This window comes from Astyanax mexicanus, chromosome 19 (genome assembly GCF_023375975.1).
Source record: "Astyanax mexicanus isolate ESR-SI-001 chromosome 19, AstMex3_surface, whole genome shotgun sequence".
NCBI classification, from domain to species: domain Eukaryota; kingdom Metazoa; phylum Chordata; class Actinopteri; order Characiformes; family Acestrorhamphidae; genus Astyanax; species Astyanax mexicanus.
In genome coordinates this window covers 27,045,045-27,063,317 of record NC_064426.1, presented here as the reverse complement: position 1 = coordinate 27,063,317, position 18,273 = coordinate 27,045,045, and the positions used below count along the sequence as shown (strand labels likewise).

The 18,273-nt window shown below is 38.9% G+C and overlaps 1 protein-coding gene across 1 annotated transcript in view; it reads left to right on the top strand.

Annotated features, from left to right (window-relative positions):
* slc17a7a (solute carrier family 17 member 7a) overlaps positions 1 to 18,273 on the top strand; it is a 33,570-nt gene that overhangs the window by 2,551 nt on the left and 12,746 nt on the right. Inside the window, exon 2 of the mRNA XM_007256286.3 lies at positions 17,216 to 17,468. Within this exon, the coding sequence (XP_007256348.2) occupies positions 17,216 to 17,468 (253 nt within the window). The remainder of the gene's footprint in view (positions 1 to 17,215; positions 17,469 to 18,273) is intronic.

The window sequence follows — 18,273 nt, the reverse complement described above, 5'->3', positions numbered from 1 at the left end:
TATCAAGAGTGGAATAACTCATATTCTTTTAAAATGAATTTTATAATCCATGAGTTCCATCTTTACCCCTAATCCTGTCCTGCATTTCATGTGAATTTCCTTATTCCATCTCTTCTAAAAACTTCAGCTCAAAACCAGCTGGTCATCCAGAAAAAAACATACCATCTTCTGGTTGGCTATCCGGTTAACTAGCTCTGGACCAGCATAGGCTAGTTTTATTTTCTAGATGAACAGCTGGTCTTGAGCTGAATTTCCTATTCATAAAGTCAGGAGAGCTTAACCAACCCGGAGTTCTAAATCTGAAGGTGGCTGCACAGAACATCAACAGTAGTTAAAGCAGTATAGTAGCAGTCAGCTTCCCTCTATAGACACGTTTTCATGATGTTTGGATGTGCAAAATATTTGTCATTAATATTGTATAATGTGTTGTTATATGTTGTTATTGCTCAAAGTATGAATGTTTAACTGCAACTCATTCTTAACTCCACCATTTGAGGTAAAAGGAATACAGCATTACTCATTTTTCCGGATCAGAAATGTGGAAAAGAACATTTTGCCTGAATGCGTATTGAATTGTTACAATAAAACATGTGTTCACGGGTTTACACACACAAACGTACCATGCATGACAGATACAGAGTGTTCAAATGTGTCTAAGCACCATTTGGGAGAAGGGTCAGGTGGTAAAGCTGCAGTTGGGATGCGTTAGAGTGATCCAGAATCGTTTTGGGTGCGTTAGAGTGATGAAGACCAAAGTGATGAATCCCATTTGGGATCAGCTCAGATGAAGAAGCTCCATTTTGGGTAATGTGGAGTGATGAGGCTCTATGTGGGATGAGTTAGACTCATAAAGCTCTGTTTGGGATGCATTAGTGATGTCGCATTAGTGATGGCGCTCTATATGGGATGTGTTTAATTGATGAGGCTGCGTTTGGAATAAGTTGGTGTAATGGAGATCCATTTGGGATGCGTTAAAGTGATGAGGCATATATGGAATGTGTTAGAGTGGCAAGGCTCCTTTGGGGATGTGTTTAATTGATTATGTTACATTTGGTTAAAGCTGGAGTGACAAAGATCCATTTGGAATGCTTTAAAGTGATGAGGCATAGTTTTGGCTGTGTTAGAGTGAAGAGGCACTGTGTAGGATGCGTTAGAGTGATGAAGCTCTGTTTGGTTTGAGTTTGATTGAAGAAGTACCGATTAGGAATAAGTGGTCAGTTGTTAAAGCTTCATTTTGAATAAGTTAAAAGTGAGAAGACGCCATGATGGATAAGCTTTGTGATTAAGCTTTTTTTGGAATCAGGTCAGGTGAAGAAGCTCCATTTTGAATACCCTGGAGGTCAAATGATGACACTTGTAGAACCTTCTGAAATATGTTGCTGTGATTGACACAATGTGGGAAGTGTTGGAGGAATAGCATTGCAGTGATTTCACACTCTTTGAGATGTGTTGGAGTGATGCAGTACTATTTGGAATAAGTTGGCGTGATTAAGTCTGAGATGTGTTGGAGTGATGCAGCACTATTTGGGATGACTTGGAGTGATATCATACTCTTTTAGATTTGTTGGAGTGATGCAGCACTATTTGGAATAAGTTGGTGTGATATCACACACTAAGATGTGTTGGAGTGATGCAGCACTATTTGGAATAAGTTGGAATGATATCACACTCTTTGAGATGTTTTGGAGTGATGCAGCACTATTTTTTAATAAGTTGGTGTGATATCACACTCTTTGAGATGTGTTGGAGAGATGCAACACAATTTTTTAATAACTTGGTGTTATATCACAGTCTTTGAGATGTGTTGTAGTGATGCAACACAATTTTTTAATAACTTGGTGTTATATCACAGTCTTTGAGATGTGTTGTAGTGATGCAGCACTATTTGGGATACATTGGAGTGATATCACAGTCTTTGAGATGTGTTGGAGTGATGCAATACTATTTTTTAAGAAGTTGGTGTGATATCACACTCTTTGAGATGTGTTGGAGTGATGCAACACTATTTTCTAATAAGTTGCTGTGATATCACACTCTTTGAGATGTGTTGGAGTGATGCAACACTATTTTTTAATAAGTTGGTGTGATATCACACTCTTTGAGATGTGTTGGAGTGATGCAACACTATTTTTTAATAAGTTGGTGTGATATCACACTCTTTGAGATGTGTTGGAGAGATGCAACACAATTTTTTAATAACTTGGTGTTATATCACAGTCTTTGAGATGTGTTGTAGTGATGCATTGTGATGTATTTGGGATACATTGGAGTGATATCACACTTTGAGACGTGTTAGAGTGATGGAGCACCATTTGGTAAAAGTTGGAGTGATATCACACTCTTTTAGATGTGTTAATGTGATGCAGCACTATGTGGTAAAAGTTGGAGTTATGTGTTGGAATGATGCAGCACTATTTGGTAAAAGTTATCACACTCTTTTAGATGTATTAATGTGATGCAGCAGTATGTGGCAAAAGTTGGAGTGATATCACACTCTTAGATGTATTAATGTGATGCAGCACTATGTGGTAACAATTGGAGTGATATCACATTCTTTTAGATGTATTAATGTGATGCAGCACTATGTGGTAAAAGTTGGAGTCATGTGTTGGAATGATGCAGCACTATTTGGTGAAAGTTGGAGTGATCACCCTGTTTTAGATGTATTAATGTGATGCAGCACTATGTGGTAACAATTGGAGTGATATCACATTCTTTTAGATGTATTAATGTGATGCAGCACTATGTGGTAAAAGTTGGAATGATATCACACTCTTAGATGTATTAATGTGATGCAGCACTATGTGGTAAAAGTTGGAGTTATGTGTTGAAATGATGCAGCACTATTTGGTGAAAGTTGGAGTTAGGTGTTGGAATGATGCAGCACTATAGGTTGGAGTGATATCACACTCTTTGAGATGTGTTGGAGTGATGCGGCACTATTTAAGATAATCTGGAGTGAGTAAAATCATGAATCATAAAGTTGAACCATAAAATTATAACATGTATCAATATGAAAGTGTTTTACAGGTTTAGACAGGGATGGATAGGATGGGCTGATATAGGTGTAAATATATATAGTGTATATGTGTGTGTGTTCATGATGAAACTGCATTATGGAGAGCAGTGCAGTCAGCAGCTGATTAATCATTTAAAGCCGTTCCTGCTCCTACTGTTACACACTGCCAGTCCAACAGTCCAGCACACACACACACCACCACACCTCACACCTGCGCTCACACGCTCCCTCTATTTATATATATAATTATTCCCACTCTGTATTCTTTCCATCCTCAATCCCTCTGATTTACTGCTTCACTCATATGCCGTTACAGTCTTTAAGTGAATAAAATGTATATGTTTCATTAAAAAATCTGCATTTATCCTCTTCATCGCTCTGTATAGATTCTTTATGTCTCTATGGCCTGCTTAACTGATCTGTCTAAGGCTACGTTAACATTACCAGGCCAAATAAAAAAAGCAACTTTTTTTGCTCAAAAAAAGATTAGATCTGATTTTTTCATGGCTGTGTGAACATGCCAAATCCATTTTTTTCAAATCAGATTTGGGGCACTTTCATATGTGGTCCTAAATCGGATACGTATCCGATCCATGAACATGCAGCATAAATGTGAACGGTCAACTCAAAATGAATGCATTTTTTTTGCTTTTACGCATGCACTACATGCTTCTCTCTCGTACTCCACACATCTCTTGGTGCACGTGTGGCAGCTATAGGTGCAAAAACAGCCAAAGCAAACCGCCTGACCTGTTTTCACCTTCTCGACCTGAGCATGTACTTTAGACCAGCTGTTTAGTGTCCACTCCAACAAGAGATGTTCATGTTCCACATATGAGCTGCTAACGCATTCATTTCCCTTTTTAAAGCTATGAGGGCAGGTTAGGTATTGGCTGATATTCTCTATTAAGAGACTCAGATTCGATTGGTATGATACTCAGCATTAAACTACTTGGATTGGACAAGTACAGGCTGATACTCACGATTAAAATACTTTATATGGACGAGTATGGGCTAAAAATAAGCATAAAAATAAAAATAGGAGGCATCAGGTGACTCCCAGAATGAAGAGACTTTTACTGGATCAGTATCGGCTGATACTCAGCATGATACTCAGCATGAGACTTATATTGAATTGGTATTGGCTGATGGTCAGCACTGAGAGACTCGGATTGGTTTCGGATGATACTCTGCATTAAGATACATGGATTAGATCTGTATAGGTTGAAATTCAGCTTTAAGAGACTCAGATCAATATAGGCTAATACTCAGCTTTAAGAGTATTAGGAAACATGGATTGGATTGGTATTGGCTGACACTCAGGATTAGGACCCGGTGATTGGAAGGGGGTAGGTGGGCTGATGAAAATAACATAATCAGAGCACCCCAATACAGTATATTCCATCCTGCCACTGGAATGATATAATCAGTGTTGTTCACTTTACCTGTCAGTAGTGTTATTGTTATGGCTAGTCAGTGTATGCATGTTTTTTGCAGTGTAATCAATCCAACCACACAGGAAATATGTTACATGTTACAAGTTACATGTTTGCAGAACACACTGATAAGTGATAATGCTACACGGTGGGCTTTGCTTTACGACTCTTCACTGATTACCGCAGTATTCATTTACACATGGTGGGTTTCTTATGTGGAGATTCTGTCAGTTGGGGTTCTTTCTTATCTGATTCATGTGAAGGTCATGTTGTTAGGAAATTTGTGTAAATATGTGTGTGTGTGTGTGTGTGTGTGTGTGTGTGTGTGTGTGTGTGTGTGTGTGTGTGTTTGTTTGTGTGTGTGTCTGTGTGTAAGTTTGTATGCGTGTGTATCAGGAGGGGGGAAGTCTCTCCCTGGGTGACACAGTCCCACTGAGACCCAATCTGTTCACTAGAGGCGAGGGTGGGGGGCAGGGGGATTCGGTTCAAAATACATAGAGCTGTAAGTACAGAGAGAAAGAGAGAGAGAACAAGAAGGAGAGAATAAACAGAGAATTTGGAGAGTAAAGAGAGAATGAGATAGGAAAAGAGAGAAAGAACAAAAATATGTTTTGATAGACAGAGAAAGAAATTAAGAGAAAAATAGGCAGAGAATGATGAAGGGAGAAAAAAAAGACAGAGAGAGACAGAAATAAACAGACACACCGGTAAAGAAAGAGTCAGAAATAGAAATAAATAGAATGCCAGTGTCAGATTAAAGTGAGAGATTAATAGACAGAGAGGGGGAAGAATAAAAGCAGAAAAGAAAGAAAAGAAAACAGACAGAAAAAGGGCAGTAACAAAATATTGAGACAGAAAGAAAGAAACGTGGGAGAGAGCAGAAAAGCAAAAAAGAAACAAAAAGAGAACAAAAGTAAATAATTGACAATAAAAAGGAAATGAAAGGGAGAGATGGAGAGATGGTGGAGAAAGAATGGGAATTATGAGGAAGTGAACGAGTGAATGTGAGAAAGAGTGAGAGTCAGAGAGAGGGATAGTGAAAGAGAGAGACAGAGAGAGACAGAGAGAGTGAGAAAAAGAGATTTGTGTGGATTTTCATTGGTTTAATCTGTCACCTATTTCAATTTCATCACGGGCGAGCACAGCGTTCCACACAGAGCAGAGCAGAGGGTCTTACCTCTGTCCTTCTTACCGTGGTAAAGAAGGTCAGACAGGTGTTTAACCGTTCACTCTACACTAATACTGACAGAGCTGAGTGTTGATGGAGTTCGTTAGTGAAGAAAAGGACCAGTGTATTAACAAGATGGATGGATGGAATCATGCAGAGACAGATCGAGGAGGGACAGTGGAATTATGTAATTTTTTTACCACTCATCCTTTTACTGCGAGATTAAAATGAACTATGTGTGTGTGTGCGAGAGAGAATTACAAAATCAATAAACAGTTCATACACACCTCAATCACCTGAACACACACTGATCATCATCAGTGTTAAGACATTTTCTACAAATAAACAACACTGCATAGTAATTTGTGCCAGATGGATGCAACACTCCATTTCTAAATTTGTGTGGGAATTTACCATTTCTCAATTTACAAAAGAAATATGTGTCAGAAGGCAGTAAATGCACTACCACCAAGTGGACAGCTCAGTGGGTGGTAATGATCTTGACTGGCAGGATCTGGATAGAACTGTAGATTGCAATTGTCCACTCGGGCAGAAATCACATCCATATTCAGTGCAGAAGACCCCATATACATATCCTTCACAATAGTAATGTGTTCTTTCTTTTTTTTTTAGACATGGCAATAAATCATGGGACACAGTACTTGTTATTGTTCCGTGACTTGTGGCATCTTAGTGTGCAATGCTGTGCCCAAAAAAACTTATATAGATAAAGTGTTTAAAGTTTACAAAATATTTTTTAGATCTTAAAAAGAGGAATTAAGGATAAGTTACAGCAATGTTATAATTTATTTATGTACGGTGGCGATTTGGTGAGATTTGTGATTTTTGCACTTTTTGCTCTTAGCCTCCACCTAAAGGTGTGGAGTGTAAATCACTTTTACATCACTGCTGTAAATACCAAGCACACTTTGTGCTACAGTTTAGATTCTCTGCGATGCCTTACCCAAACTCGGGCCGAGTCTGGCCAAGATTTCCTACACAAGAAATTGGTCTTAAACCTGGTCTGTTATATAAGAGTAGACGAAAGTAGTTGTAAATGTTATTAAAAATGTTATTGTTCTTGGTCTATTTTGGTTTAATAATTGTACAGTGCATAGCCTTATTGCTGAGTTTTTTGTGTGTTTTGGACCTAGGCTATATGGTAAATATTAAAATGGTAATTTGTTCAGACAGCGTTTCATATTCTTAAACCATGTTAAATTAGATTAGATTAGAATGTCATTCTGACATTATTCTTGTAGCCTAATTTACCGATGTATAGGCCAGTGGATCATTGCCTGCATTGTTCGTGTTTAAATCTTTTGGCGATCTGTTCTTAATAAATTGTTTTCTTAAATAATAGGTCTATGCTTCTTCAGTGTTGCAATGTTAATTAACAGGTACATTGTTCTTAACATATTTCGCTTATTCAAACAGCCCGAAAAGGTTTTAAAAAATCTAATTTTTAACGCTCTACTTACAAAAAAAATTGGGTTTAAATCGAGTTTGGGCTTATAATGACAGTTTATGGGGCGGGTCAAGTCGGGTTTGAAAAAAAAAAAAGAATTTTGGAAATACATTTTTTGGGCCCAATCTAAGCTCTACTTTGAGCTCCCCTTGTGGACAACTGTACACGTGCATTTATTGACAGTCTGAGATATACAGAACCAGCATGAAACGAAAACGAAAGAAGCATGTTTATTAAAGTAATATGTATTACACTATTTTACACCAATATAAGCTGAGCAATGGAGATAAGCTGAAGCATGCAGGCTGTTTTCTGCAGCAGAGGAGACTCACAAGTACATAATCTGTAATCCGAGATTTTTTCATCCCCTGCACACACATGGTGGAACATGCAGACACTCACACTCAAATGTTACGCACCCCCACCCAACACAGACATACATAGAGGGAGAGAGAGAATATGCTGTAAAAGCAGTGCTAATTGCAGCCAGTGGCCATTCTCATTAGCAGGTAGCATCTGGGCTGCGACTGGCCTACAATCTGTTTTTAAACAGCTTTAGCCTTAATTACACCTCCGTTCCATAGAACCTGATTCAGCAACTCATCACTGTCTTTGACTACATCACATAATTCTGAAATGTACAAAAAGAGAGAGAAAAGTAGACCAACAGTAATGTAGGGTTTGTGTCTAGATTTTAGTCTAAGTTCAGCCTTAATGTTAGCAACAAGAGTACCACAAAAGGGGCTTTGGAATGTAAAGGGTCATTTTAGCTTTTTGGTTACAATTAACATGTTAAAAATGTTCAATCTGTCAAATTTTTTGGATGTTCTTAAATCATTTTATTTAACGTTTTCATACATTCTAGTACTGTCATGGCAACTGCAAAACATTGTGACAATGTTTTCTTTTTTTTGTTTGGAGATTGATTGTTTTTGTTAACAATTCCATCATTTTAATATTAGTCTTCCTGGTAATGTTATGTGAGAAACATTCTAAAAACCTTGTGAGGCAACAACATACTTTAGAATATCTTTTCTGTAACATAAAAGACTAGACTTGTTGCTAAACAGTCTTATAACTTTCTCTGTTATATAGGAACCTCTTATTGTAAAGACAACAGTCTGTAATTAGTTGTAGATATCCAATATACTATGGGCTAAATTCCTGTCAGCCTTAAATTGCCCCTATATATATATAGATCTTTGTAGACACCTGCTCCTTTAGAATTACTTTTAAAATCAAGGGAAATAGTAGTGTTTAACAGTAATAGTAATAGTAACTGTTTGTTGCTAGAAGTTCTCAAAACTTAACGCTATTTTACTGAACAGCACAGCAACAAATAGCTTCAAACCAAACATATGAGCTCTCTTTCTGTACACTACTAGGATGGAAGTGGCAACAGGCATGGGTAGTGACTAGGGGTGTGACGAGACACTAATACCACGAGACGAGACGAGACACGATATTGGGTTCACGATAACGAGACGAGACGAGATTATTTTTTTTTGACAAAATCATATACCACAAACTTAACAGACTGGTTTCTCTCACACATTGATTCTTTAAGGAATAAAAATAAGAATAAAAAATAAAAATAAAAACTTTTCTAGGTCTTATATAGTGCAAACTACAACCAGTCATATTAAGCCTATGGTTTGTGTATTTTTTTTCTCCTAAATATCTTGTAATTTAACTAGGCAGAAACATAACCAGTTAGATTAAGACTATGCTTGAAGTGCAAACAGAGACAGAATATTTTTTTAATACAGTACAGAGCTAAGGGATTAGTACAACTGCCTATGAAACAGTCACGTGTAGGATTTACTTACAGTATTTATATATGGTTTGTGTCTTGTTGGTCACTCTGTTACCGTTTATTGTTTCCACTGGAGCCAAAATGCAGCCAGACATACAACTTAATAGTAGCAGAAGCATCTTCTAGATCAGGGGTATTTAATTATATTAAATAATTAACTTAAGTGTTATATCCTGTAAGGTTGTTTGAACTGAATGATGTAAAAATATAGAAGAAGAAGAAGAAGAAGAGCCTCTCTGGACAGATTTTGTTTACATTAATCCCCTGTCTCTCTGTAGCGCTCGGCGTGACTAGTTTCCGCCCGTTCTTGTTTTTCCGCCCGTTCTCGGGCTCCCTATCTCTTTATAAAGGCAGTTTTTCACAACCGCGACCCTGACAACACGGGTTCGATCCCGCGTGAGGAGCGGTGTGTTTATTTATTTATTTATTTCCTTACCGCGTCTGCACAGATCTGATAGACTGAAGAGAGCGTTTAGTGATCTTACCCCACACGTCTGTGAGTACTGCGCCGCACAATTAAATCTAGTAGTTTATCGGTTTGGGTCCGCATTGGGTCTGCTGACCCAATCTCACACTCGCTGCTACTGGGTTGCCAGATCCCTCTTAAAAAGTCCACACTAAACTGTTTTTTTTTTCTCCCGCGAGACAGGTTTAAGCTTGACGAGAAATATCGTCACATTTAATCTCGCGAGATCTCGTGGCACGATATCTCGTCACACCCCTAGTAGTGACCATACTTTAGTGTTTTTTTAAATGAAAATACAAAAAGGTTTGATGGAGAATCTTACAACACAACATTTAAAATATGTTCCCCTTCTGTGCCTGAATCACAAATGTCGTTCTATAAGCGCTTGAAGCTACCTGGCTAATCTAGCTAGCTAGCTAACTAAGTAATGGCTAGCCCACCAGGGCAACACTGACATGCAATATTGTGCCCCAATTCCTTTTTACAGGGTAAATAGTGAGTGACTGTCAGTAATTTATTTAAAGGTTGTCATATTTTGCCAGCTAGATGCGTCTTTTAAGTAATATAAACAAATGTAAACAATCCAGCTTGAAATGGTGGGAAATGGTGTTTCCATGCCGTTAAGTTGTTGTTTTATTGACAGGAATTAAGCAGTGTTTCTGTTAATTCCTGTCAATATTTTGTGCTCCCATGATTCACATTAAAATTACATTTTGTAAACAATTGAACAGTGGATTATTCTAAAAACTACTTTAAAAAGTACAGCAATATTTTAGCTCTGTTGCATTGTTCACTTACATTATTCTGAACAGGTTTCGCTCATTAAAAACATTCAGAATTGTAGTTCAAAAACATCAGTTTTAATGGTCACTTATACTGAAAATGTATGGGATTGCCTGGGTCACTCTAAGAGTAACACTTGCTGGTTGACTTTTATCTAGCTAATCCAGGCCACTGCAACTGTAAAACATTACAGTGTGGCAATTAAACTTGCTAATGTAGCAATGCTAATGCTAATTTACCTCAGTTAATGGTATTATCCTAGTTGTGCATAACTCATTCCTTTTTTTGTTTTCTTTTTTTTGTTTGTGAAGAGACTAACACCAAGCAATGCTATAATTGAATAATTTTTACTTTAAAAAGTTACTTTACATAAGAGAATATTGCTATGAGAATGTAATTGCAGTGAGGTCTGCAGGTTCTGAATTTTGCTGATTAGTTCTTGATTATAAACTCCACTCCAACTCATCCTAAAGGTACCGAATGGAGCTTCAGACAACACAGTTCCACAGCTCCCTGCACCACAGCTCAATACTGGGGGCTTTGTACACCTTTACACTCTACCCCCAAAGCTTGGCACTGGGAATGATGACCTTAGACTAACATTCAGCTACTGCAGAGCATCCTGTTCTATTGGCAGTGCTTTTCTCTTGAGACTAAAAGCTGTGTATGCACAATTGAATGCCCGTGTCAGTAGATGTTGCAACTTAAAGTAGCTGAATTCATTTTGATATGCTGTAGGAGAAGGTCAAGTACAAACCAAGAGCCCTTTAGTCGCTGTTGTATCTATTTTTTGTATTTTTGTATAATTTATGTTGGTTTACCCTTCATTAAACTTTATTCTATTTAACATGTAGCTGAGTATTTAAAATATGTTTAAACAATATATAAAAAAAACAGAGGAGTGTTTTTTCTTAAAAGAAATGCAGAATGTTATGTTGCGGTTCCCCTCCCAAGCTGTTTCTATGGTGTGTTTGTGGTTGCTATGGTGTTGCTAGGTGGTTGCTATCATGTTGCTAAATGATTGCTTGCTGGTTGTTATGGTATTCCAGGTGGCTGCTGTAGCATTGTTAATAGTTGCCAGGTTGTTACTATGATGCTACTAAGTGGTTGCTAGGTGGCTGCTGTGAGGTTTCATGTTGCTGGATGAGTGTTGTAGATAATATGCAAGATGACACAATTTTATATGCCTCTGGTCCTTCTCCGTCTTCTGTCCAATCCACGCTTCAGGATAGTTTTCTTCAGGTACAACATGCCTTTTCACAATTGAAATTGTCCCTCAATGCAACCAAGACAAAAGTCATGTGGTTTCATAGGAAGGGTGTTCCCTCTCCGTCTCCCCTAAACATCTCAACCTGTGAGGGGGAAATTTTGGAGGAAGTCTCTACCTACAAATACCTGGGTATTTGGCTAGACTCTACATTGTGTTTCTCACATCACATCTCTCAGTTACAGTCCAAGGTGCGGGCCAAACTTGGTTTCCTTTACCGCCACCGTCACGCTTTTACTTTCTCTTCTAAACTCACGCTTATAAAAATGACTATTCTTCCCACACTTGATTTTGGAGATACTATCTATAGAACTGCCTCTAAAGGCACTCTTGCTAAACTGGACACACTCTATCACTCTGCCATTCGTTTTGCTACAAATGCCCCCCTACATACTCATCATTGCAGTCTTTACTCTCTGGTAAATTGGCCATCGCTTCATACTCGTCGTCATATTCACTGGCTCACTCTTATCTATAAGACCATTCTTAATCAGACACCCCCTTATTTGTCTCGTCTATTGCACCGTTTACCTACCATGTATAACACTCGGTCCTCTCTTCGTATTTTGCTAACAATTCCTCAAACCAGATCTATACTTGGCCGTGCATCATTCCAGTCAGCTGCTGCCACAGACTGGAATGCACTACAAACTCACCTCAAACTGGTTACTTTTATCTCCGTCCCAGCCTTCAAACGTTTTATTTCCCACCATCTCACGGATCCCTGCAAATGTTTCCCCTCCATCTAATCCTTCAGTTTAGTTTCCTGCCTCTATACCTAGGCCTGCTGATTTAATGGTTTTTAATGTTTTTTCTTATCCTGTTTTTATGTTTTTTGTTTGTTGTTTTTTTTTTTTTTTTTTTTTTTTTTTTTTTTAAGTGTTACTTATTTGTGTTTTATGTCAGGCCATCACTGTAAATAAGAACTTGTTCTTAATGATCTGCCTGGTTAAATAAAGAAGAAAAAAAAAAAAAAAAAAAAAAAAATGATTGCTGGTATACCAGGTGGTTTCTGTGATGTTTATTAGTACTTGAGTGTCATTAGGATGTTTCTGGGCAGTTGCAATGGCATTCCAAGTGGTTGGTATGGTGTCTCAGGTGTTTTCTTAGGTGTTGCATTGTGGATGGTTATGTTTACTTGTGTATGTGTTTTACAGGCATATAATAAGGTCGCACAAACTTATGCATCCTATTCATTCCTATCATAAGCAGGGTGGGGTGTGGCTTAAGGGGCTGCAAAAGCCTGTCATGGGCGTTGTGTTGTGTGGCATTCAGTTTGTTACCTTAGTGAGCTAGCTTGGTAGCCAGTAGGTGGCGTGGTAGCTAGTGAGTTAACTATGGATATTAAAAATGGTCACCAATTTCCGATTGCCTTTCAACTCAAGCGGTCGATCGCAGTACCAATTGAGGGCGGTGCTAAATGCCATATTAACCTGGAAGTTTCACCCACCTTTAAATCATGGGAAATCTTAGCTTAAGAACTATTTTTGACATGACCCTAAATTAGAGTGTAACAAGTTTCCCACTAGTAAATTTCCAATTAATAAATACAAGTTAAAGCCCTATCCGGATGAGATAAATTTTTCAGGAAGACATCTGTGAAAAATATTTAACACTTTTTCTCAGCACATAAATAAAATAAAACACTAAAACGCATTCATACTGCAATTGAAAATACAAAAGGACCAGTGAGTTTGCTGGCTTTCCTGGTCACATGACATCACTTTCAGTAGCTCCTCCATTTCCACTCGCAGTTGGGTTTACATGGATCTCCGTGGAAACGCGCACCCAAAGTGTAATTATGGTGTGTGGCAGTGGACAAATAGCTATTTTATTAAATGAGAGGTGACGACACTCAGAGATGTACGTCCGAATGGAAATAAAATTACCAGACGTCCACGGAGTTCAGTGAAAAACAGTATGTAATTCAGCCAGTAATTTTCTCTGAGGACGTCTGAGAAAAACACATACATGGTTGTTCTGGATGGGAGTAAAATCACAGAGGATCCCCCTGTAAAAGAGAAAATTACCCCAGGACCCTCTGAGAAACTAATCCCATCCTGATAGGGCTTTTGTCGTGATGTTCTTGTGCAAATATCTAGCATAGTTCCGATTTTAAAAAGCTGTGCCCAAGCCCAAATCGCACGCTCAGACTGAACAATCTACAGTAGATTTAGATTAGTGCAAGATTTTAATAACAACAAATTACACAATGCTTTGTGATGCCCAACCCTAATGAAATGGAGCTTTGATGCGAATGAAAGGGAAATGTAACACAAGGAGAGCAGAGAGCACGGAAAAGAAAAATGACAAGAGGCAAATGGTGGACTGGCAGACGCTTCCCACGTCACTCCATCCCCACCTCACTGCTGTTCACATTCATTTCCGGAAGTGAATAATTTCTGTAATCCTAATCTGGGGGATGGAGTTACAGATTATCTGCCAGGGAAAGAGTGCAGAGTGTGAGAGAGAGGGTGAAAGGGGCGGAAGTGGTGGGTGAAAGAGCTTTAGCCCACATATATACATCCCTCGCTTACATGGAGAGCAGCAGGGACATACGTTCTTCCTCACAGAACCGATAACCTCAATCACACACACAAACATACACACATATACACACATACACACACTTTATCTGCAGTTGGAGAAGCAAATCTCCTGTGTTCGTGTATACATGCGCAGAACACACAGAAATGGGTCTCTCACGTCACTATATCCCCCCATGATTATGTGTTGTTTCAGGTTGAAGGGATTACGAGGGATCGGGAAAGAGAGGTAGAGGGAAAGAGAGAGAGAGTGAGAGAAAGAGAGAGAGATTAATGGATAAATTGTGGTGTGGTATTTGTGAAATTTGTGCAGCCCTGTGGTATTTTGACATTGTGCACTATTATTCAAGTTAGTGTATGAATTTAACAATATCACAGGTCTAGTATCATGCCCTATAGAATCTAATGAACTGACCTTTGAGATATGTGTGTGGGGTCTCCTGCATTGAATGTGGATGTTATTACAGTTTCCAGAGCTGCTCATCTGTTCACATTGACAATTCTAGCCAGACACAGCCAGTCACAATCATTACCAATCATTTCTGTGCTTTCCATCCATCTAGCATCTACTATCAGGCCTTGCTCCAACTCTGATTCTAATACATGTCTCTATGCCATGAACATGCTGAACAGCATTTAGCCTCATTACTTCTACAGGAGTTACCAGGCTGCTCCCTGATGTTACACTTTCTAAACAATGCGCGGGGTTGGGGGTTTGGATGCGTGCTGTTCTTCTGCAGTTGTTCAACGGGGGGGTGCCGCCGTTCTCTTGGGGTTGCCGCTGTTCTCCTTCAGTTGTTCACCGACGTGTTTCAGAACTTTCGAATCGGACAGTTCTTCGCACCTGACACTGTGGCTGAAACTCCACCCTCTTTGACTAGGTCTGCTTAACAACAGAGCGATCTATATTCTGATTGGCTCAACCAGAGTACAGCATAATATACAGCCGATGGATTGGCAAGCGTAAGAAATACCATGTGTGGCGTGTGAACTCGCTGAGGTGCGTGTGTCACACGCTCAAAGCGTGAGACTTGAGAACACTGGGCTTCGGTTAGCTGATGATGTTTGAAAAAAGATGGTGGCAGGGTTGCCAGGTCCAACAAATATATCCAGCCCAAGCTCAGTCTAAAACCTGCCCTTTAAAAGCTTGAACTAGCCCAAAATATATGTCTGTCACACAGTTAAAGCGAATGTAAAAACAATTATAAGTGTACGACTTAGTATTTTGTTTAAAAGGCATTTATCACAGTATTGCTATTTATCTTAAAGTCATTAATGATATTGTAACAGTATATATTTTTGGTCATTTTTAAAAATAGCCCAAAAAACACACCCCACCACCCCTAAATTTTTACCAGCGACTGAATTTTTAAACAAGCCCAATTTGGCGGGAAAACCACAAACATGGCAACTCTGGGAGGTGGCCAACTTCACATTTTTTTTAAGGAGGCATGTAATAGTTTTCACCCTTCTAATGTAGACAGCATTGCTATTGATGGGAGCGAAGACCAATGAGTTGTAGGGTAATTGGACCTTTCAAATTGGGAATTAAATGGGATATGGTACATTTTATGAACATTTAAACATCAATTATTTTTTGATCTGCCAGAAATCTATAAAGAACTGCTGCTTTTTATGAAAGTTAAAAAGTGTAAAAAGTGGGTCTGCAAAGTGTGATGAGATATTCTGGTGTAAAACACAGAAGCTGTGCTGGGCTGCTGATGACCCTGATTTATGGTCAGTAAACATCACACATGATGTATGTTCATCTACTGCACACCAAGCTACCTGTGCATCGGCCTTTATGCATTCGTGAGTGTGTGTATGGCTGTGTGTGTGGGTGTAGTGGGGCAGGTTGCAGTACACAGATGGTCTCTCTTCAGGTCTCTGCTTAACGCCCATGTTCTGATATCCACTGAGACACCCCCCTCGTACTCGTCCCCTCTCTCTCTCTCTCTCTTTCACTGCTAGGTGGTTTACTATTGTCTCTATTGTTGGTGTATTAGGTGTGTATCTAACAGGGCTTATCCTCACAGGATGTAAAGTGTAAAATGAAAACGGCCTTTTAAAAACTACTAAATTCAATGCAAAAACAGCAAGTTAATAATAATTTATATACAATGGCTTACAATGGCTATATGGCCACATTCATAAAGTTTCTCATTATTCACACGTTCCTACAATGTTTTCCCCTCATTCACTCTATTCTAGAAGATCCACCCTATTCTCCCAAATTCATATTGTCCATGATCCAAATTGTCTATTTCCATTCTTTCTCCATTCACACTTTATATGTTATGTTCCAAAACGTTTTTTTTTCCCAAATGACCTCTTTACCGAAAAGTATACCTTGTTCCCAGTGTTCTTATATATCTCCCTCATCCTCATTAAGAATATACTCATTATCTATATTTAGAGGAGTGAGAATCCATGTTCTGTTCTCATTGGTGATCTCATAGAATATCATCAATTCACTGAAACATCCACATTGTTTCAATATTTTCATACTAAAATCCATACTGTTCCAGAATATTGTTCTTCAACAATTTCTGCAATTCTCTTTCTGCAGGCATTTCAGATATGTTTCTTAACCCTAAACGCTAGCGACGGGTGATTTTCACCCACACAATTTTTCCATGTGATTTTCATTGTGTTGCTGCTGTCTGAGTTGTATGGGACTTTGGGGAGCTTCAGGGCTCATTGAGGTCATTAATGTTATGTTTGTTTCCTTCCTTCCATCTATGTTTTTTTTCAAGAGGCATGCGTTCAGGTGATTTTCATCCAACACTAGAGACAGAGAGTAACAGAGTAAGAGAGTGTTTGTGTGTTTAAATCAGGTGCTCACATGTTCCAGGAATGGGTGGACCAAAGAACAAGCTGTATATTGTTTTTGTTATGACATTACCTGTTAGGTATAACCTGATTTTTCAATAATTATTCTGTTTTTTGTACTATTTGTACTATTTTATTTGAATCAGATATTGTTGACTTATTCTGAACAGCTAGCAATGTGTTGTTTTGGTCACTTGGCAACATCAGAACATGGTTGAGACCTTCAGTACACTGGATTAAAGGCACAAATTTGTGATATGTTATGACTGTCAAGCATCCAAAGGACCCACCTTTCATTTCAAGTAACTGAGAACATGGTTTGAGCCTGATTTGTTAGTTTGATGTGCTCTGTCCTCAGAATTTTTTGCTCCAAGATCTCAGTCTAAATTCTTCCTCCTTCTTCTTTTTTTCTAGGATCCTTGAGAAGCGCCAAGCAAATGGGGAGACCATCGAGCTGTCGGCGGAGGGCAGGCCGGAGCTGGTGGAGGAGAAAGAACTCCCCATCGTGGACTGCACATGCTTCGGCCTGCCGCGCCGATACATCATCGCCATCCTCTCCGGCCTGGGCTTCTGCATTTCCTTTGGCATTCGCTGCAATCTGGGCGTGGCCATCGTCAGCATGGTCAACGAGCACACCGTTTTCCGTGGAAAGAAGCCTATAATAGAGGTGAGTTGGCGATGAACATGGAACCCTGGGATTCAAACTTAGTCATAAGCCTTGGCTTCTTGTCAGTGGCTGCGACAAGCATTCTTGTCTCTGCGGTCTTAAAAAAAATTAAGGTGTTCCACTTGGAGAAACCACTTTTGGTGCTTTCCAGTTGAAACACAATTTGCCACTTTTTCAACAGTGAATAAAGTAAATTGCCTTTTTCACACCCCAAAAGAAAAAACGAAAAGCACATTACATTTACCTCAGCAATGCAACTTTTGCAGTGCTATTCTAATCATAAATTGACCTCAGCAGTGCTGCTCAAATCACATGTGAGGCAGTCTTTAGATAAACAAACAAAATGCTTAGGCTAAGACAGGTCAGCTAACTTTACTATACTAGTCCTGTACAGCTAATGGCGGTTCAACCACCTATTAGTGTGTGTGCCTTTTTTTTTGGCCAGGCAGTGTACATGTGAGTATAGCATAAAATAAACCAAAAACTGCCATTTGTCAGGTCTCCCTGTTGACTCTGTCTCCCACTCCCTGCTCTTTATGGAGCAGCACAGTTGCTGGGGGTGATTGGTTGGTATATATTTGGTCTTTCAGTTGAAAAACAAAAAGTGCTTTTTTGCCATTTTCAGGCAAATATTTTTGGTTGCCAGAACCTTTCATGTAAATCAAAAGTTACACTATTGGGCAGTTTCCCAGACAAGGATTAGGCCTAGTTGTAGGCTATATTTTCCTTTCAATGGAAAAGCTCCATTCTGAATTCTGTGTAATCTAAGACTGGGCTTAATCCTTGTCTGGGAAACTTCCCCCAT